The 13854-nt window shown below is 46.7% G+C and overlaps 1 protein-coding gene across 3 annotated transcripts in view; it reads right to left on the bottom strand.

Annotated features, from left to right (window-relative positions):
- Positions 1–3228: 3228 nt before the first annotated feature.
- LOC117902736 overlaps positions 3229–13854 on the bottom strand; it is a 40797-nt gene continuing 30171 nt past the window's right edge. For 2 of the 3 annotated variants that reach the window (XM_034814312.1, XM_034814311.1), the window contains exons 3-11: positions 9617–9670; positions 7318–7375; positions 5711–7252; positions 5417–5500; positions 4745–5357; positions 4468–4689; positions 4207–4404; positions 3976–4142; positions 3229–3910 (exon numbers count right to left, since the gene is read on the bottom strand). In XM_034814312.1, the coding sequence (XP_034670203.1) occupies positions 3403–3910; positions 3976–4142; positions 4207–4404; positions 4468–4689; positions 4745–5357; positions 5417–5500; positions 5711–7252; positions 7318–7375; positions 9617–9670 (3446 nt within the window). In that variant the 3' untranslated portion in view covers positions 3229–3402. The remainder of the gene's footprint in view (positions 3911–3975; positions 4143–4206; positions 4405–4467; positions 4690–4744; positions 5358–5416; positions 5501–5710; positions 7253–7317; positions 7376–9616; positions 9671–13854) is intronic. The other variant, XM_034814313.1, reaches the window with a different exon arrangement.

Here is a 13854-nt window from a genome sequence, read left to right as displayed (position 1 = left end):
TGTCATGGGTCCGTTCGTCTTTTGCCTGTTCGTAGTCCGAAAATGTGCGTATTTACAGCCTGTCCTGCGTCCTGTGTCATGGGTCCTGCGTCAGTTGTCCGTTTGGCTGTTTGCGGGTCAAGGTTGCGTTTGTTTTTAGGAACTCGAACCATTATTCTGTTTATCGTTCTGGGTTCGTCTGGTCAGTGGTCACCCGATCCTGCTAGTCCCAACGCTCTGTCTCACCGATCGAGGAAAGCTCCAGTTCCAGGCGCTTATTTGTTGCTTCTACACTTGTGTATCCCTGCCTCTGTGCGAGGAGTTCATTTATTTAATTATTTTGTAATCATTTCCTTTTTGTCGAGGTATTTTCGAGGGTCGGTCGTTGTCCTCTTGTTGCGTCTGTTTGTCCGCTGACATGTGCCAGGCTATCCGTCCGTTTGGTATTCTTCTCGGTACAAGGGTTTCTTCGTAACTTTTGTCTTATATTTTAATATAATAGATTTTAGTTAGTGTTTAAATGTGTGTTGTGTGTTTGTTTTTTGTATATCTATGTTACACCATCAATGAAACTAGTTTTTTTTGGGTAATGATTTGATTTGGAATGTTTTTGGTTTGGGTTTCTTGTGTGTAGTTTTCGACCCTAGCATAATGGGCACTCATATATATTTGTTGGCTATACATCGATATATAGGATACGTTATTATGTAATGCATATATATATGTATAGAGTTAATGGAGAAATCCGTTTAAACATATGTATTATAATTAGTTATGTTACTTTTGTTATGTGTAAGTTCCGTTCAATAGTCTACGCATGGTTGTTGTTTTTGTTCATTATTAATACATAATATTTGTTCGATTATGGTTATATGTTTATGTTTTATGTTTAAAATATACATCAATAATTGTTTGGTTGCTTGTCCTTTCGACTACAATACGATAAGTTTTTTGTTTTGTTAGTACACTTATTTAATTTGATTTCATCGAAGACGTTTTAAATTGAAATTGTCGTATCGTATTTTTGTTTTAACTCTGAAAAAACGTTGCTTCAAGTACTCGTAAATCAATCGAAAAACTCACTACTAAATATTTGTTCGCTAAAAACAGTAAATCTGCAATAATTTTCTTTAGTTTTTGTTTTGTTTTCTTTCTACCACGTTAATTATAATAATAATTTTGCCTTTTTTGCAAGCCCTTTTTGATGTTGTTCGGACTTGCCACAGTTATTGTAATATTGATTTCTCATTTTGCTTTTATATTTTGTAGTGTAGTGTCAGTTGTTTTATAGTTATAGTTATGTTCGAAACAAAAGTAAATGTAAACAAACAAAAACATTTTGCGTCGAGATAATAATTCTTGTATATTATTACTATAACTTTAACCTTGTTTTTTCTTTGCTTAAAGTTAGTTTGAAATGTTTTCTGTTTTCTTATCTTGAGATAGTACTTGGAACTACTGTAACGCGTTTTCAACTTCTACATAAAACTCTTTCTTTAATTGTGGTACTTTTTTTTTTGCCTTAAACCTTTAATCGATAAACGATAATAATTATATTTTTTTGCATATTTTTTTAATCTGTTGCTTTATTTTGCAGCAATTTGCATTTAACATCTCCATCATCCTTTGCTTGTTTTTATTATTTTTTTGTTCATTTTTTAATTTGTTTTTTTGGTTTGTTCGTTTGCCTCTTAGTCGTCTATTTTTGTTGTGTTTTTAGTAACTGATTTGTGGTTCGTTCCTTGGTTCTTGTATCTTTGTGGCCAGTCCTTTGGTTGTGTTGCGTGTCTCGTGTCTTTGCAGGCTGATCGACTGCATTAATACCGTGTGTTTCTGTCTTTCGCTTAATTTTCGTTTTAACTTTTTAGTCCGTTTGAATCGTTCAAAGGTCATGCCTGAGTGGGGAGTTTCTTGTGATGATACGAGTAGAAGTTACTTAATTTTTTGTTTTTTTTTTTTTTTATCATTTGTTTTTTTTTATCCAGTTTGTTCTGTTGCGGAATCCAATGGCTGTCTTCAAAATAGCTTGTTATGTGGCACATACTCCTAACCGCACCCAAAAGGGCAGTCAGCGGCGACTTGCCACGCCCCAAAACTGGCCGTCACAGCTTCTAGCTGCCCCAAGATAATGAATGAGAATGATAAAACTGTGACGCCAGCAAAATGGAAGCCGCAAGGCGCCGCCGCACTGCCCCCAAGGTGCCTGATCGACTTGTTAATTATCGTACATATGTAAATATTTTGTTTGTGGGGTTAAAAAGAGTGTGGTGAAGCTTGCTCTTTATACTTGATACATTGCACATGGTGTGGCAAAATAATATATAATATTTGTAGTTCAATTTCAAATCTCAAATTCAGGTTAGACACTCATTTTGTTAGTTTAAGGCTAGAAATAGACAAATGACATTCACCGTAATGTATTGTATATGAATAAATATAATATAATAATAATATATTGTATATATAAGTGTGTTCTAGCATATATATATATATAACATTGTATAATTAATTGTCATACACATCAATATATATATATAAGTATATTTTATGTCATGTTTTTGGTTTGTTTTTGGTTGTAAATAGAACTTTTTGTTGTTAGGTACAAATTTCGTGTGTGTTTTCCTCCACATCCAGTGGATCATGTATATGTTTCAGCATGTATATGTATGGGTTGTGTTGTGTAGTGTTGTGTAATGTGAAAAGTGTTTGCTTGGATTGTTTTGTATACCATTTAGCTCGATTGTTTTCAGCTGATTTTTAGTTGTTTCGTTCAAGCACATCGATTAGAATAGCATAAAGTGTTTTTGCAAGTAAAAATGCCCCGTAATTGAATCCAATGCTTAATACCTAGACACACATATGGCATATATATATAAGTATATAAGTTATCGTATGTTCTGTATGCCTTGTAAATATTTCTTTATGTATATATTCAGAGATATCTTCTCCTCTATGGGGTGCAATTTAGGTATCTCAGCACCAACGCCTGGTGCCCGTGAACGGCTCTCTCCCCACCCCGGACGCACGCCGGTCGTGACGGGCTGGTGCACGCGCCGATGCAGCGTAACAGCGGGGGCAAGCACCGCTCACCTCGAGCTCCATGCGCTCACGCGGTGCTCATGTGAACTCAACAACAAATAAATCTATAATCTATATATATATATAGTTAGATAACCGATAGAGATGTGCGCTTGAGAAACAGCTTAATAATATGTCCGACTCCTTGCGCTTCCACGTTTTGGCCTTTTCCGTACCTTCCGAATGCTCACGCCAAATCATAAGAGGGAAAAACGCAAAACACAACGATCCAAAAAGTTCTCTAACTACAACGAAAAAAGACCCCCCGAAACGCTGCGACAATCATATGTTTGACCTGAGGTTACTCCTTCCAACCCGATCCTCGCCTGATCCTGATCGATCGATTTACTTCTTTGCCTGCTGCTGCTGCTGCTTGGCTGGCGGTTTCTGCTTCTGCTCAGCCGCCTTGGGTTGCTCCTTGTCCTTCTCCTTCTCCTTGGCTGCTGCTGCTGCTGCCTTGGCACTGCTGGTGGGCGCCTCCTCCTCGGCTGCCTCCTGTGCCTTGTCCTCCTTGAGCGGCTCCTTGGCGCTGCTGCCGTTGTTCACTGCCGGATCCTTGTCCAGCTCTCGCTTCTCGCCCGATGTGTTGGCCGGCAGCGCCTTGAGTATGGCGTGCACCTCCTCCGCGACGGCCATCAGCACAAATTCAAATTGCTGCCGCGTGGCCACCACGCCGGCACGCTGATCCCTCAGATGCTCCAGGGTCGCAGCAATGTCAATCTCACGCGCGCCCTTGTTCATGCGTTCGAGCACCAGATCCAGCAGGATGTAGGCGCCAGTACGTCCAGCGCCAGCGCTGCCATGCACCACAATGGGACAGGAACGACGACCGCGATAGGATTTGTTCACTTTGCTGCAAGGCAAGAGAGAAATGACATTCAAGAGAGTGGATAATGCATTATGGTTTGTTATAGCCACCGTCTAAAGTCCAGCAGTGCCTTGGCCTGTGCGGGCACACCCATTTGTGGCCAAGAGAGGAAATGGAACTGTGTGACGGTGCGAGTTTCGCTTGTGCGCAAATTCTTCAGATAGAAAGAACGTACGAGGTAGTCATCACACCAAATGTGTTCGCTAACTAGGTGAACCTGTGACAGGAGAGATGAGAGATTTAGTTGGAGTAATCCTTGACAGCTCCTTGGACTTGCTTACTTCATAGATGTGATAGACCTCGGCACCTTCTTCCGGCCAGTAGCGCGCACAAGCCACCTCTCCGTTCTCCTGCAGTCGGCAAAGTGCGACAATGACAACGGCGCCCTGCTCCCAAATCATTTGCCAAAAGTGTGCCAGGGTCGAGGGTAGTGGCCCCTGAGCAGCCACATAAGCGGGTGCACGAGGATCATGATCGGTCTGAAAGGGAACATCAAATATTACAGAGAAAGAGAAGCAAAAGTTTAGCCTTTATCGACTTACAATCGTTGATGCATTCACATAGTCCAGACCCTCGGCATTGGCCAAATGATTGAGCACCACACGGGAGTGATCGTAGGGCAGGGGAGCTCCAGGTCGATTCAGACCCACACATTGCGGCTGGGAGGCGGCCTCTCGAGCACTTGGCTCAGCCTCATAGCGACACAAGGCCTCCCATTCACGCTGCAGACGTCCCTTGTTCCTCAAGTGATCCTCCATGTAAGACTGCAAGCAGAAGAACCATTAAATGAGAAACCTAAAACCTCTAGGGATCACCTACCAGCACCATGTGTCCTGTGGAAATATCCATATTGGTCAGCGCGGGCTCCTCGCTCCAGGATGATGTGCTGGAGCGCGAGGACGGTGGTCTGCCGCTCTCGTTCTCCTTGCTCAGCGATGTGATGCGTCCACTTTGTGCTGGTTCCGCTGCTCCAGCTGCACCACCCGCTGAGCTGCCACCGCCGCTGCCATTTTTACCTGCCATGCGGGCGCGGCACAGCTCTTGGTAGTCCTTGCTGCAGGTCTCCGAACCGGCCATGCCCGACTGCAGGCCGCCCAGCTTGTCGCGCTTACGATCGTGGCGCTTGATCAGGATCAGGGTGACAAAGATCACGATCACCGCAGCCGCCCCGGCTCCGGCGAACATGTAGGCCATGATGTGGGTGACATCCGGACCCTGCTCGGCCAGCTCAATGCGTGAGGCCGAAACACTTGGGTCCTGCAGATCCTTGACCTTGTCACCCACCCCGGCATGCAGCACATAGAAGCCAACGCGTCGCTGTATGTTGTTCTTGACGCCGCGGTTCTCATTGATAATGCGTGCCACATCGCCGGCTGTCTTGCGTTCCGGATTGTCTGAGTTCACCCGGAAGCTGACTTCGTGTGGTTGAACGCTGCAGGGAGAGAGGGGAGGGGATTAACAAGGGACTTATCAGAGGGGGAAAGTACTTACGTTAAATAAGAAAAGTATCCCTGCATGTGTAGTATCTGCGCCAGCTCATTCATTATGCGCTGCCCATCGTACCAACTGTCGATTCTGCAAACAAAAACAAACACAAATCAACCGTTAGCGAAGCTTCATATAAACTGCATTGGAGTTGCCCACTTCAGTTCACTCATCTGTTCACTAGTTCACTTGTTCCCTTTAGTGAACTTGTTCCTCTGACCCGCCACTGAACAAGTGAACTAGTGAGCGAATAACTGAACAAGTTCACTGAAGTGAACACTAATTTGCATCTCTACTTACGGGTTCTTGACGAACACATGTGCATATTCAGTGTCTACGGTGTGCGGCGCATGATCCTCTGCTGAGTGCTGCTCCTTAACGACCTTCTTCTTCTTGTGTGCCTCATCCTCGTCGCTGCCCTTGATGTGTGCGGGCAGCACCTCCTTATTGCCCTGCGCCTGCTTCTCCGTCTCCAGTTGATTGCTGCTCCCATCCACACCCACGAGCGGTGCTTGGGGTGGTCCCAGTTGTGGACCCGGCTTCTTCACATCCAGTCGCTCGTGGCGCGCAAAGCCCAGCATGTTGGCCAGCAGCGTTTTCTTCAGAGCACGCGGATCGTCAGCTTGCATGCCATCCTGCGGCATGAGCAGCAGTCCACCCTCCGTGTAGAGTCGTTGGTTGTTGGCACGCGGTGGGTAGCTATTCGATGCCAGCATTGCCTCCTCCTCAATGGGTGTCAGGGAGTTGCGCAACAGACTCGAGTCGAAGGCCAGGCCCTGCTCCTGGGAGCTCACATCGTTCGGCCCCAGCTGACTGAAGGCCGGCGGGCGTCGCTTCGACAGCTCGGACACAGCATCCAGCTCGGCATGCCGCACAGTCAGCGGCTCCTGGACAAGGCCCTGCTCCTCAGCAAGCTCTCGGAAGAATGAACTTTTCGGAGGCTGTGCAGCTGCCAGCTCCGCCTCCTCAGCTGCGACAGGAACGTATTGTCGTGCACGTCCCCTGGTCCGCTTGAAGGGTGCAAAGTTATCCGGAAAGTAGAGCTCGCTGGACTCGTTGACCTCTTCGGGCACGTAAACAGGAGCCTTGGCCGCCTGCTGCTGCTGTTCCTGCTGCTCCTTCAGTTCCCGCTGCTCCTTCTCCTTCTGCTGCTGCTGCTCGACCATTGCCTCCAGCTGGTCCATGGCATTGGGCTGCGGCTTGCGCTGATACGGCTGCGGATCGGGCTCGGATGCGGCCAGTATCTGGTAGAGTTCCATCCGATTCTGTTGCTCCGCCTTCCGATCCGCATCCTGCTCGTCCAGCCGCAACTGCTGCTCGCGCTCTTCGCGCTGCCGCTCGGTGTCCAGGAAGGCGTCCATTATACTTGGCGTCTCCAGCTGCGCCATGCCCTGCCCATGCCCATGTCCATCCAGCTTGCCAAAGTGCTCCAGTTCCAAGGGATCGTGACGCAGTCGACGTCGGTCCTGCAGCTGCTGCTGCTGACGCTGCAGCACGCTGTCCAGGTAGACATCATCCCCGACGGCATCCGGTGACTGCTTCTTGTGCAGCTTCGGATAGAACTGCGCCTGACTCGGCTGCTCGTAGTACTCCACATCGGTCTCCGGCTCGGGTGGTGTGAACCGCACATAGGCCATGGCACTGGCCGGATCCCCAAACTCTGGTGGTACCGGCGCCAGGTTTGCGCACAAATTGGGAGGCAGCTGCTGTTCTCGTTGCAGCGTGAAGAGCGCTCCCTGGATGCGGCACTGCACGTACGGATGGTCCCAGCCTAAGCCGGCGCCCTGGAGCTCCTCCAGCATGGTGGCCAGCAGACGAGACTGTTCCTCAGTGAGGGGTGTCCTAAGAAAGCGAAAATTGGTGTTAGGGTAACAGTTGTTTGGGGAAACTGTAAAATGTTAGCTTACTTCTCAATGTCCTCAACATCGACACCGGTGGTAGGGATGCACTTGCCAAAGATATTGTCTGGAATAAGAGAAAAAAAATAAGAGTATTAGACACATGTCATCATTCTGCTTCCCACTGTTCCAACAAGCAGCCACGCAATGAGCAAATTACGGTGCATCGAAAACGCAACTGTTCTCTCTCAGCATTGCAAACCCAAGCTCGCTCTCAGAAACTTTTCTACCTGCGACGCAATTTCTATTTGTCGCTTTCTCTGTCTCACGCACACTCAATATTGCAGTGAAGTGCTCTCTCATTAACTCACAACTGCGATCCTCTCTGAGCGGTTGCAGTGCACAGGAGTACCGCAATTCTGGCACACGGCAACAACAACTTCAAATCAACCAAGCTGATGGGACAGCAGAAGGTGAGAACACACAGTGAACTCCAAAATAACAGGCACACCGAAGTATGTACACTGATCCGACACATATTAATACAAATAAAATAAAGTGTTGGCACTCTGCGGCTGTTGGAACTTCCTCAAGTTGTTATTTAACCAATTGGATTTGTTTTACTACATCATCCAAAGTGCTCGATTGTCATCTTTATTCTGAATATTAATAGAGCGTGTAACTGCATTAATTTCCCCGCTCGCACGCTCGTTCGCTCTTAATACAATGGCGCAGATATGAAAGCACGCGGGAACGGCGCTATTTTGCCTTTTGCCGCAGCGTGCAGCTCCCCTCCATCAGCACCTTTTGTTTTCATTGTGATTTACGACCATTTAAATGCATATCCTTGTATCCGCGTATCCTTGTATCCTTGCGGCTTGCTTGTCTCGAGCGTAATTTGCATAATGTAAATGGGAACCGTGACTACAGCGACTGGTGACTGCAGTCCGCACTCACACCTCACTTCCCTTTCCCGTATGTGTGCACTAACCATGCAGTACACTGGCCTCCCTCTCCCTATGCGGGTCAACCAGCTCTCTCTCTCTCTGCAATTTTCACCATTTTTCGCAGCTGCAGCTGCTTTACCAATTGTTCTCAGTCTCCCTATTCCACTTTCTCCCCCACACACTCGGCTTACATAAGTAATTGAGTGTGTTCTCGATAATACACTGGCGCTGCCACCCCACACCACACCACCCAACCCTCTATCCCCATCTGTAATATTCTACCCTTTTGCTCTTTGTGTCTTGGTGTCGCACTTTGTGTGAAGGAGCCATTGAAGAGCTCTGCAAATACGAATAATATGCCATGTGGCTGAAGCTAAGACTCGACTTGGACTCCACACTCCTCTCCGCACGTTGACGCTGACCCACAGAAATGTTTAGAGTCTCGAGATGCATTTTCGGCAACAGTCGACGGCACTCAGCAGTGTAATGGGAGTGGCAGTGCAAAAAGATTGCAAATGGCAGCGGAAATCGACAGTGAAACTAACATTGTAAGTACTTTTTTGGGGTTTTTCTTGAAGCACTTAAAGCAATTGAAGGGTGCAGCGACCTGGTTTTCAGTGTGTGTTCTTAGACTACAAATGTGGGGCATTAGGTTACATTAGGAACATTTTTATTTATCTAGCATGTACCTAGCTCTTAAATAAAATATTACCATGATTGGTATTTATTGCTATTATCTATTCTGGCTAGGTCACTTCTAGAATGTTTTGTGCCCAATGTTTATTTGCATTGAAAAATTTAGTATTTTCTGGGGGCAAACTTCATAAACAGTTTTCATTGAAATAAACGCATACAATTCCCATATGCACAATGTAAATTCCAGTAATAGATTAATAAACTAACTAAAAGTCTGGGTATGTTCAAATGTAAGTCTTAAAAGACAAAAGAAGGCATCTTGATTGAGAGAAATGTTAGAAATTATAAACCACATATTACTAAAAATAATCTAAATCCATTTGTGAATATGTATAAACCGCGTCGCACAACGTTCCTCCTCGCTTTTAATGTGGAATTCTGATTATTTTCCATACTAAGGTGAAGCTTTCCTGTGAAAACGTTTCCTGCTCCTCTTTATTCACTCAAATCAAACGAAAAAGAAACGCCCGAAACTTGATGCCTCATTAAACATTCTTAATGCCGCGTATTTAGTGTTTCTTTTCGCATTTATTCGCACTCACTCCCCACTCCGCACACACCCCGTAAACTAGCCATGATAATCCGCTTTTAGTTGCGGCAGGGAAATTCAATTTCCACAAAGTGAAGGCAGAGGCCTTTGTGGGACCACTGATAACCACAATCTGTGTGGGAGACTTAAGTCCGTCTTAACTGTGTGTTGGGTGCCGTTCTTATCGCTTACTTACCATCATAGCAGACCTCGGAGCGCGGTACGCATAGCGTCCTAACAAACTGGCAGCCTGCAAAGAGAAAGAGAGAAAGGCTTTGTTTAGCACATGAAAGAGTTGTTGGAAAAGGAGAGAGAGTACAGACGAGACACTGGTGGGTGTGCCAGTTGAGACATAATGATGTGGTAAGAGCCAAATCAGCATTACGACGCTAAGCAGGCAGCAGCGAGGCACCAGCCAGGCATCCTTCAGTGTCCACAGCAGTGCCCCAGCTCACACTCTGCCAAGCCCCAACCTCCACTTTGGCCTCCTCGTCAGCTACCACATTTTGTCATTGGATGGTGTCATGTGCCGCTTGCTTGACTCTTGGCTAAATAAACGCTTTTTATGAGCTTGTCGCACATGACTAACACACACAGCTGCCCCAGCTACAACCTCGACAACAACTTGAACAACGTTTTTCGCCCCGAAGACAACTACAAATTCCGCAGAACCCGAGGCAGGCAGCCATCCCAGGCAGTGGCTATAAGGATGCCCCGAAAAATATCCTTCGCCGTTAGTCAAATGCCTGTCGTGCTGCCTCGTCCTGCCACGTTGTGTGTGACGTCAACACCCGCATCGCAGCGCAGGAGCAAAGATTTCCAGGAATTTGCGACTGAAAAATTTGCCTCCTCCTGCGGCAGCATGTGTAACGCACGTCCGCCTCTTTAGAGCTGCTCCATGCCACTCCACTGCCACTCCATTCCACGCCCCAATGGCATCACTTTGGAACTTTGTTGTCAACAGTTTTCGTGGTCTTTGGCTGGCTTTAACTTTGTGCGCTGACGACAGGAGCAGGAACAGGGCGGACAGTGACAGGCGACAGGGGAAGCGAGCATTTTCGACATTCGTTGGCCATTAATTAAGCCAAAGTAATTTCATTTTGGCCAGGCCAGCAGCACAACACCCCACCCACGAGAGCAGCCCTCCCCTGGTCACGTTTCGAGCGCAGTTTTCTTTTTAATTGCTGAATAATTGCAGTCACGACAAAAATTAGAGGCAAAAATGGCAGCAAAAAGCAACGTAAATTAATCACAAAATGGCAGGGGACACGGACCTGAAGCTGGACCTGAACGGGAACCTAAACCTCTACCTGAAAAATGGAAGTAACTGCCAAACAATGAGCGAAGGGAAAGTGATAAACATTCTTAGAATGAATTCATCAGACAGCATCCAAGAGAATCTCTAGTCCTTGGTTCAACAGGCTAAAGTCTCAACATTGTTTGGCCTCTGTGACACAGTGTCATGGCATTTTATTGAGAGAAAGTCCTTTGCTTCCTTTTCAGCATTGAAGTGCAGCACTCCAAGTGCGGCTTTGGGTACTATAAACTCTCATTTGTCTGCCGTCAATAAGTGTGTGAGTGTCAGGCAGCTGTATATTTATCAATAGGCCCACACAGACGGAACCACTTGGGACGTGACCTGACTGGCAGAGGAGCAAAAGGAGCAGAAGGAGGACGAGCAGCAGGAGGAACCTGCGCAAATACAAACTAATTAAATAAGAGCTCCGTCCGTTCAATGGCAAGGGCAATTTTGTGGCAAGTGCGCGCTCTAATTGTGAGTGCAACAAAAGGTGAGAGGAGCACCAGAGCGTCGCCCCGTCAACAATGCCGCTTCAAGAGACCAATCAAGGCGTGGGCTACGGGCTGCCTGAAAGGTTTCTGCGCCCATAAATATGCCGCTTCATGGACGCTGTCCAGGCTTTGTTTTTTCTGTGTCTTTTCTGTGTGTTTTTTACTGTATTTTCTTCTTCCGTTTGCCTCGTTCGCTGCCTGCTGATAAGACCTCATGGCGTATGCGCAATATGCGCTCTACGTGCCACAATTTGTAGGCCCATTTTCAGGTCCAGGTAGCAGCTGCAAACATTTGCGAAGCGAGCAGGCTAAAAGCTTTTACGGCCAACTGTATCCTTGTCGGTTGAACTATCAGAGATTGTCTGCCAGTCTGCCAGGATGTCTGTCTCTCTCGAGCTATTTCTTTCTCCACTTCGAGTGATGCAACTATTATTTATAGACGTTTCGATCTGCACTCCCCCACACACACCACATCAAGAGTGAAGCATTCGATTTGGCCCCTCCATGAGGATTGACGGAAGCGCAAAAGAAATTGCAAACTGGAAATGCATTCATCGGTTTGCTCTGCCTCGCACCAGTCAACAAATCAAAGTCTCTGATGTCAGCTGAGGAGGAGGCAATCGTTCTATTGTGGTGCCCGAATTGATTGATAAGTTTTTGCGGTTGTAGCCTTGGATGCTTGGCTCCAGCCTGCGTGTACCTCTGGGGAGTGTGTGGGCGGTGGGGCAGGCCAATCGTATTTCATTTTCTAAGCATAAATTATGCCACAGAAGAGACAAGCGGGCGACGCAACAATTTAATAAATTTTCCGCCTCAAGGCAGAAATTGAAAATTCCAAACGCACCGCAGAGGGAGAGCGAGAGAGAGGCAGTCCTGCTGGTGCTCCTCCTACACGTATTTTGATTGATGTCCACACAGCTTCACATAGTTAAAAAGAAAAGCAGCTGCCTCCTGCCTGCTGCTCCTTCGCAAAAGCAGGACAGAACCTTCTGGCTGGTTGGAATGGAATGGAATCTTTGCTCAGCTGTTTACTCAGAGAATGTCGCCTGGGTCCAGGGTCCAGGTCCAGGTCCAGGTCCATTGGGTCAAGGCATTCCGTTTATTTTCTCCATTTTTTAAACCAGATTTTCGTTTTATAAGAACATATTTTTTTGTTGCTGTTCGGCCACGACGACACGGCACGTGTGTCTCCCCGCCCGACATCTTTAATGACAGTAACGAATGTCCACACTCTGATTACGTGTGTGTGGGGTGTGTACACACTGGCGGGCAAGCTCTGGGCATGCAAACAATCGTTTTATGGGAGTTGAAGGCAGCGGAGAGTTGTATTCTCCAGATAGTACCCAGGCAGGCAGACAGGCAGGCAGTACGAGTAAAATGTACGAGCTGCGGCAGAGCGAATCTCTCTGGGGATGTCGATAAAATTGTGTTCTAATTGGAAAAATATGAACAAACATTGTGCATATTTTATTTGAATTAAATGACACAGGAAGTTGTGTTTTGTTTTACACAAAAGCGAAAACTCTTTCCGAAGAGGAAATGTTTGCAGTAAAAGCCCAAAAATATTTCATTAAAAGCCAAACAAAGTTACAAATTTGGGTCACAGCAGAGCACTTGCCTGATCTTGGAAAAAGTTCAAGTCAGAAGCTAAAAGTTTCTTTTGAGAGCCACAAAAATATAATTAAGAACGCAACAAATTTCGGCTTAAAAGGTTGCCCAAAAATTACGCCAAAAATTGTGGCACTTTTGCGCAACTTTTAATCTTAAATCTTTTAAAATAAAATATACAAAATAACGAGCACATTAAAGGATGAAAGGACATTGTAACAGTCGCATTACAGACACTCCCCTAGGGGCCACAAATATTCAATGGAACGCGTTGACAGTGCGTGTCAATTCTGGGGGCAAAACAACTGTCAAAGGGGAGGCGGGAGCGAGGCACAAAGAAAAATAAATAATAACAAAGGACATTAATCACGACAAAGACAAGAGAAGCAAAAGAGGAGTGGGGAGAGGGGCGCGAAAGCCTCAGTGATGCAAGTGTTCCTCTCTCGTTAAAGGGCAGCACAGCAAGCACACAAAAGGCAGAGGCAGAGCGAGAGAGAGAGAAAGCGAGAGAGACTCCCACCACATGGCTGCTGCTCCCAGCAAGCAGTGGGATGGCAAGCGGTGGGGCTGAAGAGCAGCGGATGGCAAGCAGTGGCAGGCAGCGTAAAGCAGTGACTGGCAGGCAGGCAGCTTTGGTGCTTGTTTATGCATTAAAGTCGCACCGCCCTGCCCTTGCCCCTGCCCAGCCACCCACTTGACTTTGCTAAGCGTTTAATGCGCTGCCACACACACATGCAGGGAGCCACGCCACGCCGCGTTACGCCGCTCAAAGCAAAACAAAACGAGAAGGGACGTGTGAGACGCTTCTTACGCGTCACAACTTTTATACCCGGCACTCAGTACTACATCTGCACTTTAGCGGTTATTTGTCAAATTTTACATTTTTTCTTCATCTGTCACCTACATCAACAACACTACTCACGCCAACACGCTCCTTTAGCTCGCCACCCTCCCCTAGAAACACACACTGCAGAGTCGCGGCAGAGGCAGCGGCAGAGGCAGAGGCAGCGGCAGAGGCAGTGACGTGTCAGGGGC

Source organism: Drosophila subobscura, chromosome U, assembly GCF_008121235.1.
Source record: "Drosophila subobscura isolate 14011-0131.10 chromosome U, UCBerk_Dsub_1.0, whole genome shotgun sequence".
NCBI lineage: Eukaryota > Metazoa > Arthropoda > Insecta > Diptera > Drosophilidae > Drosophila > Drosophila subobscura.
Note: the sequence above shows the minus strand (reverse complement) of the source record. Positions and strands in the feature narration are given on the sequence as shown.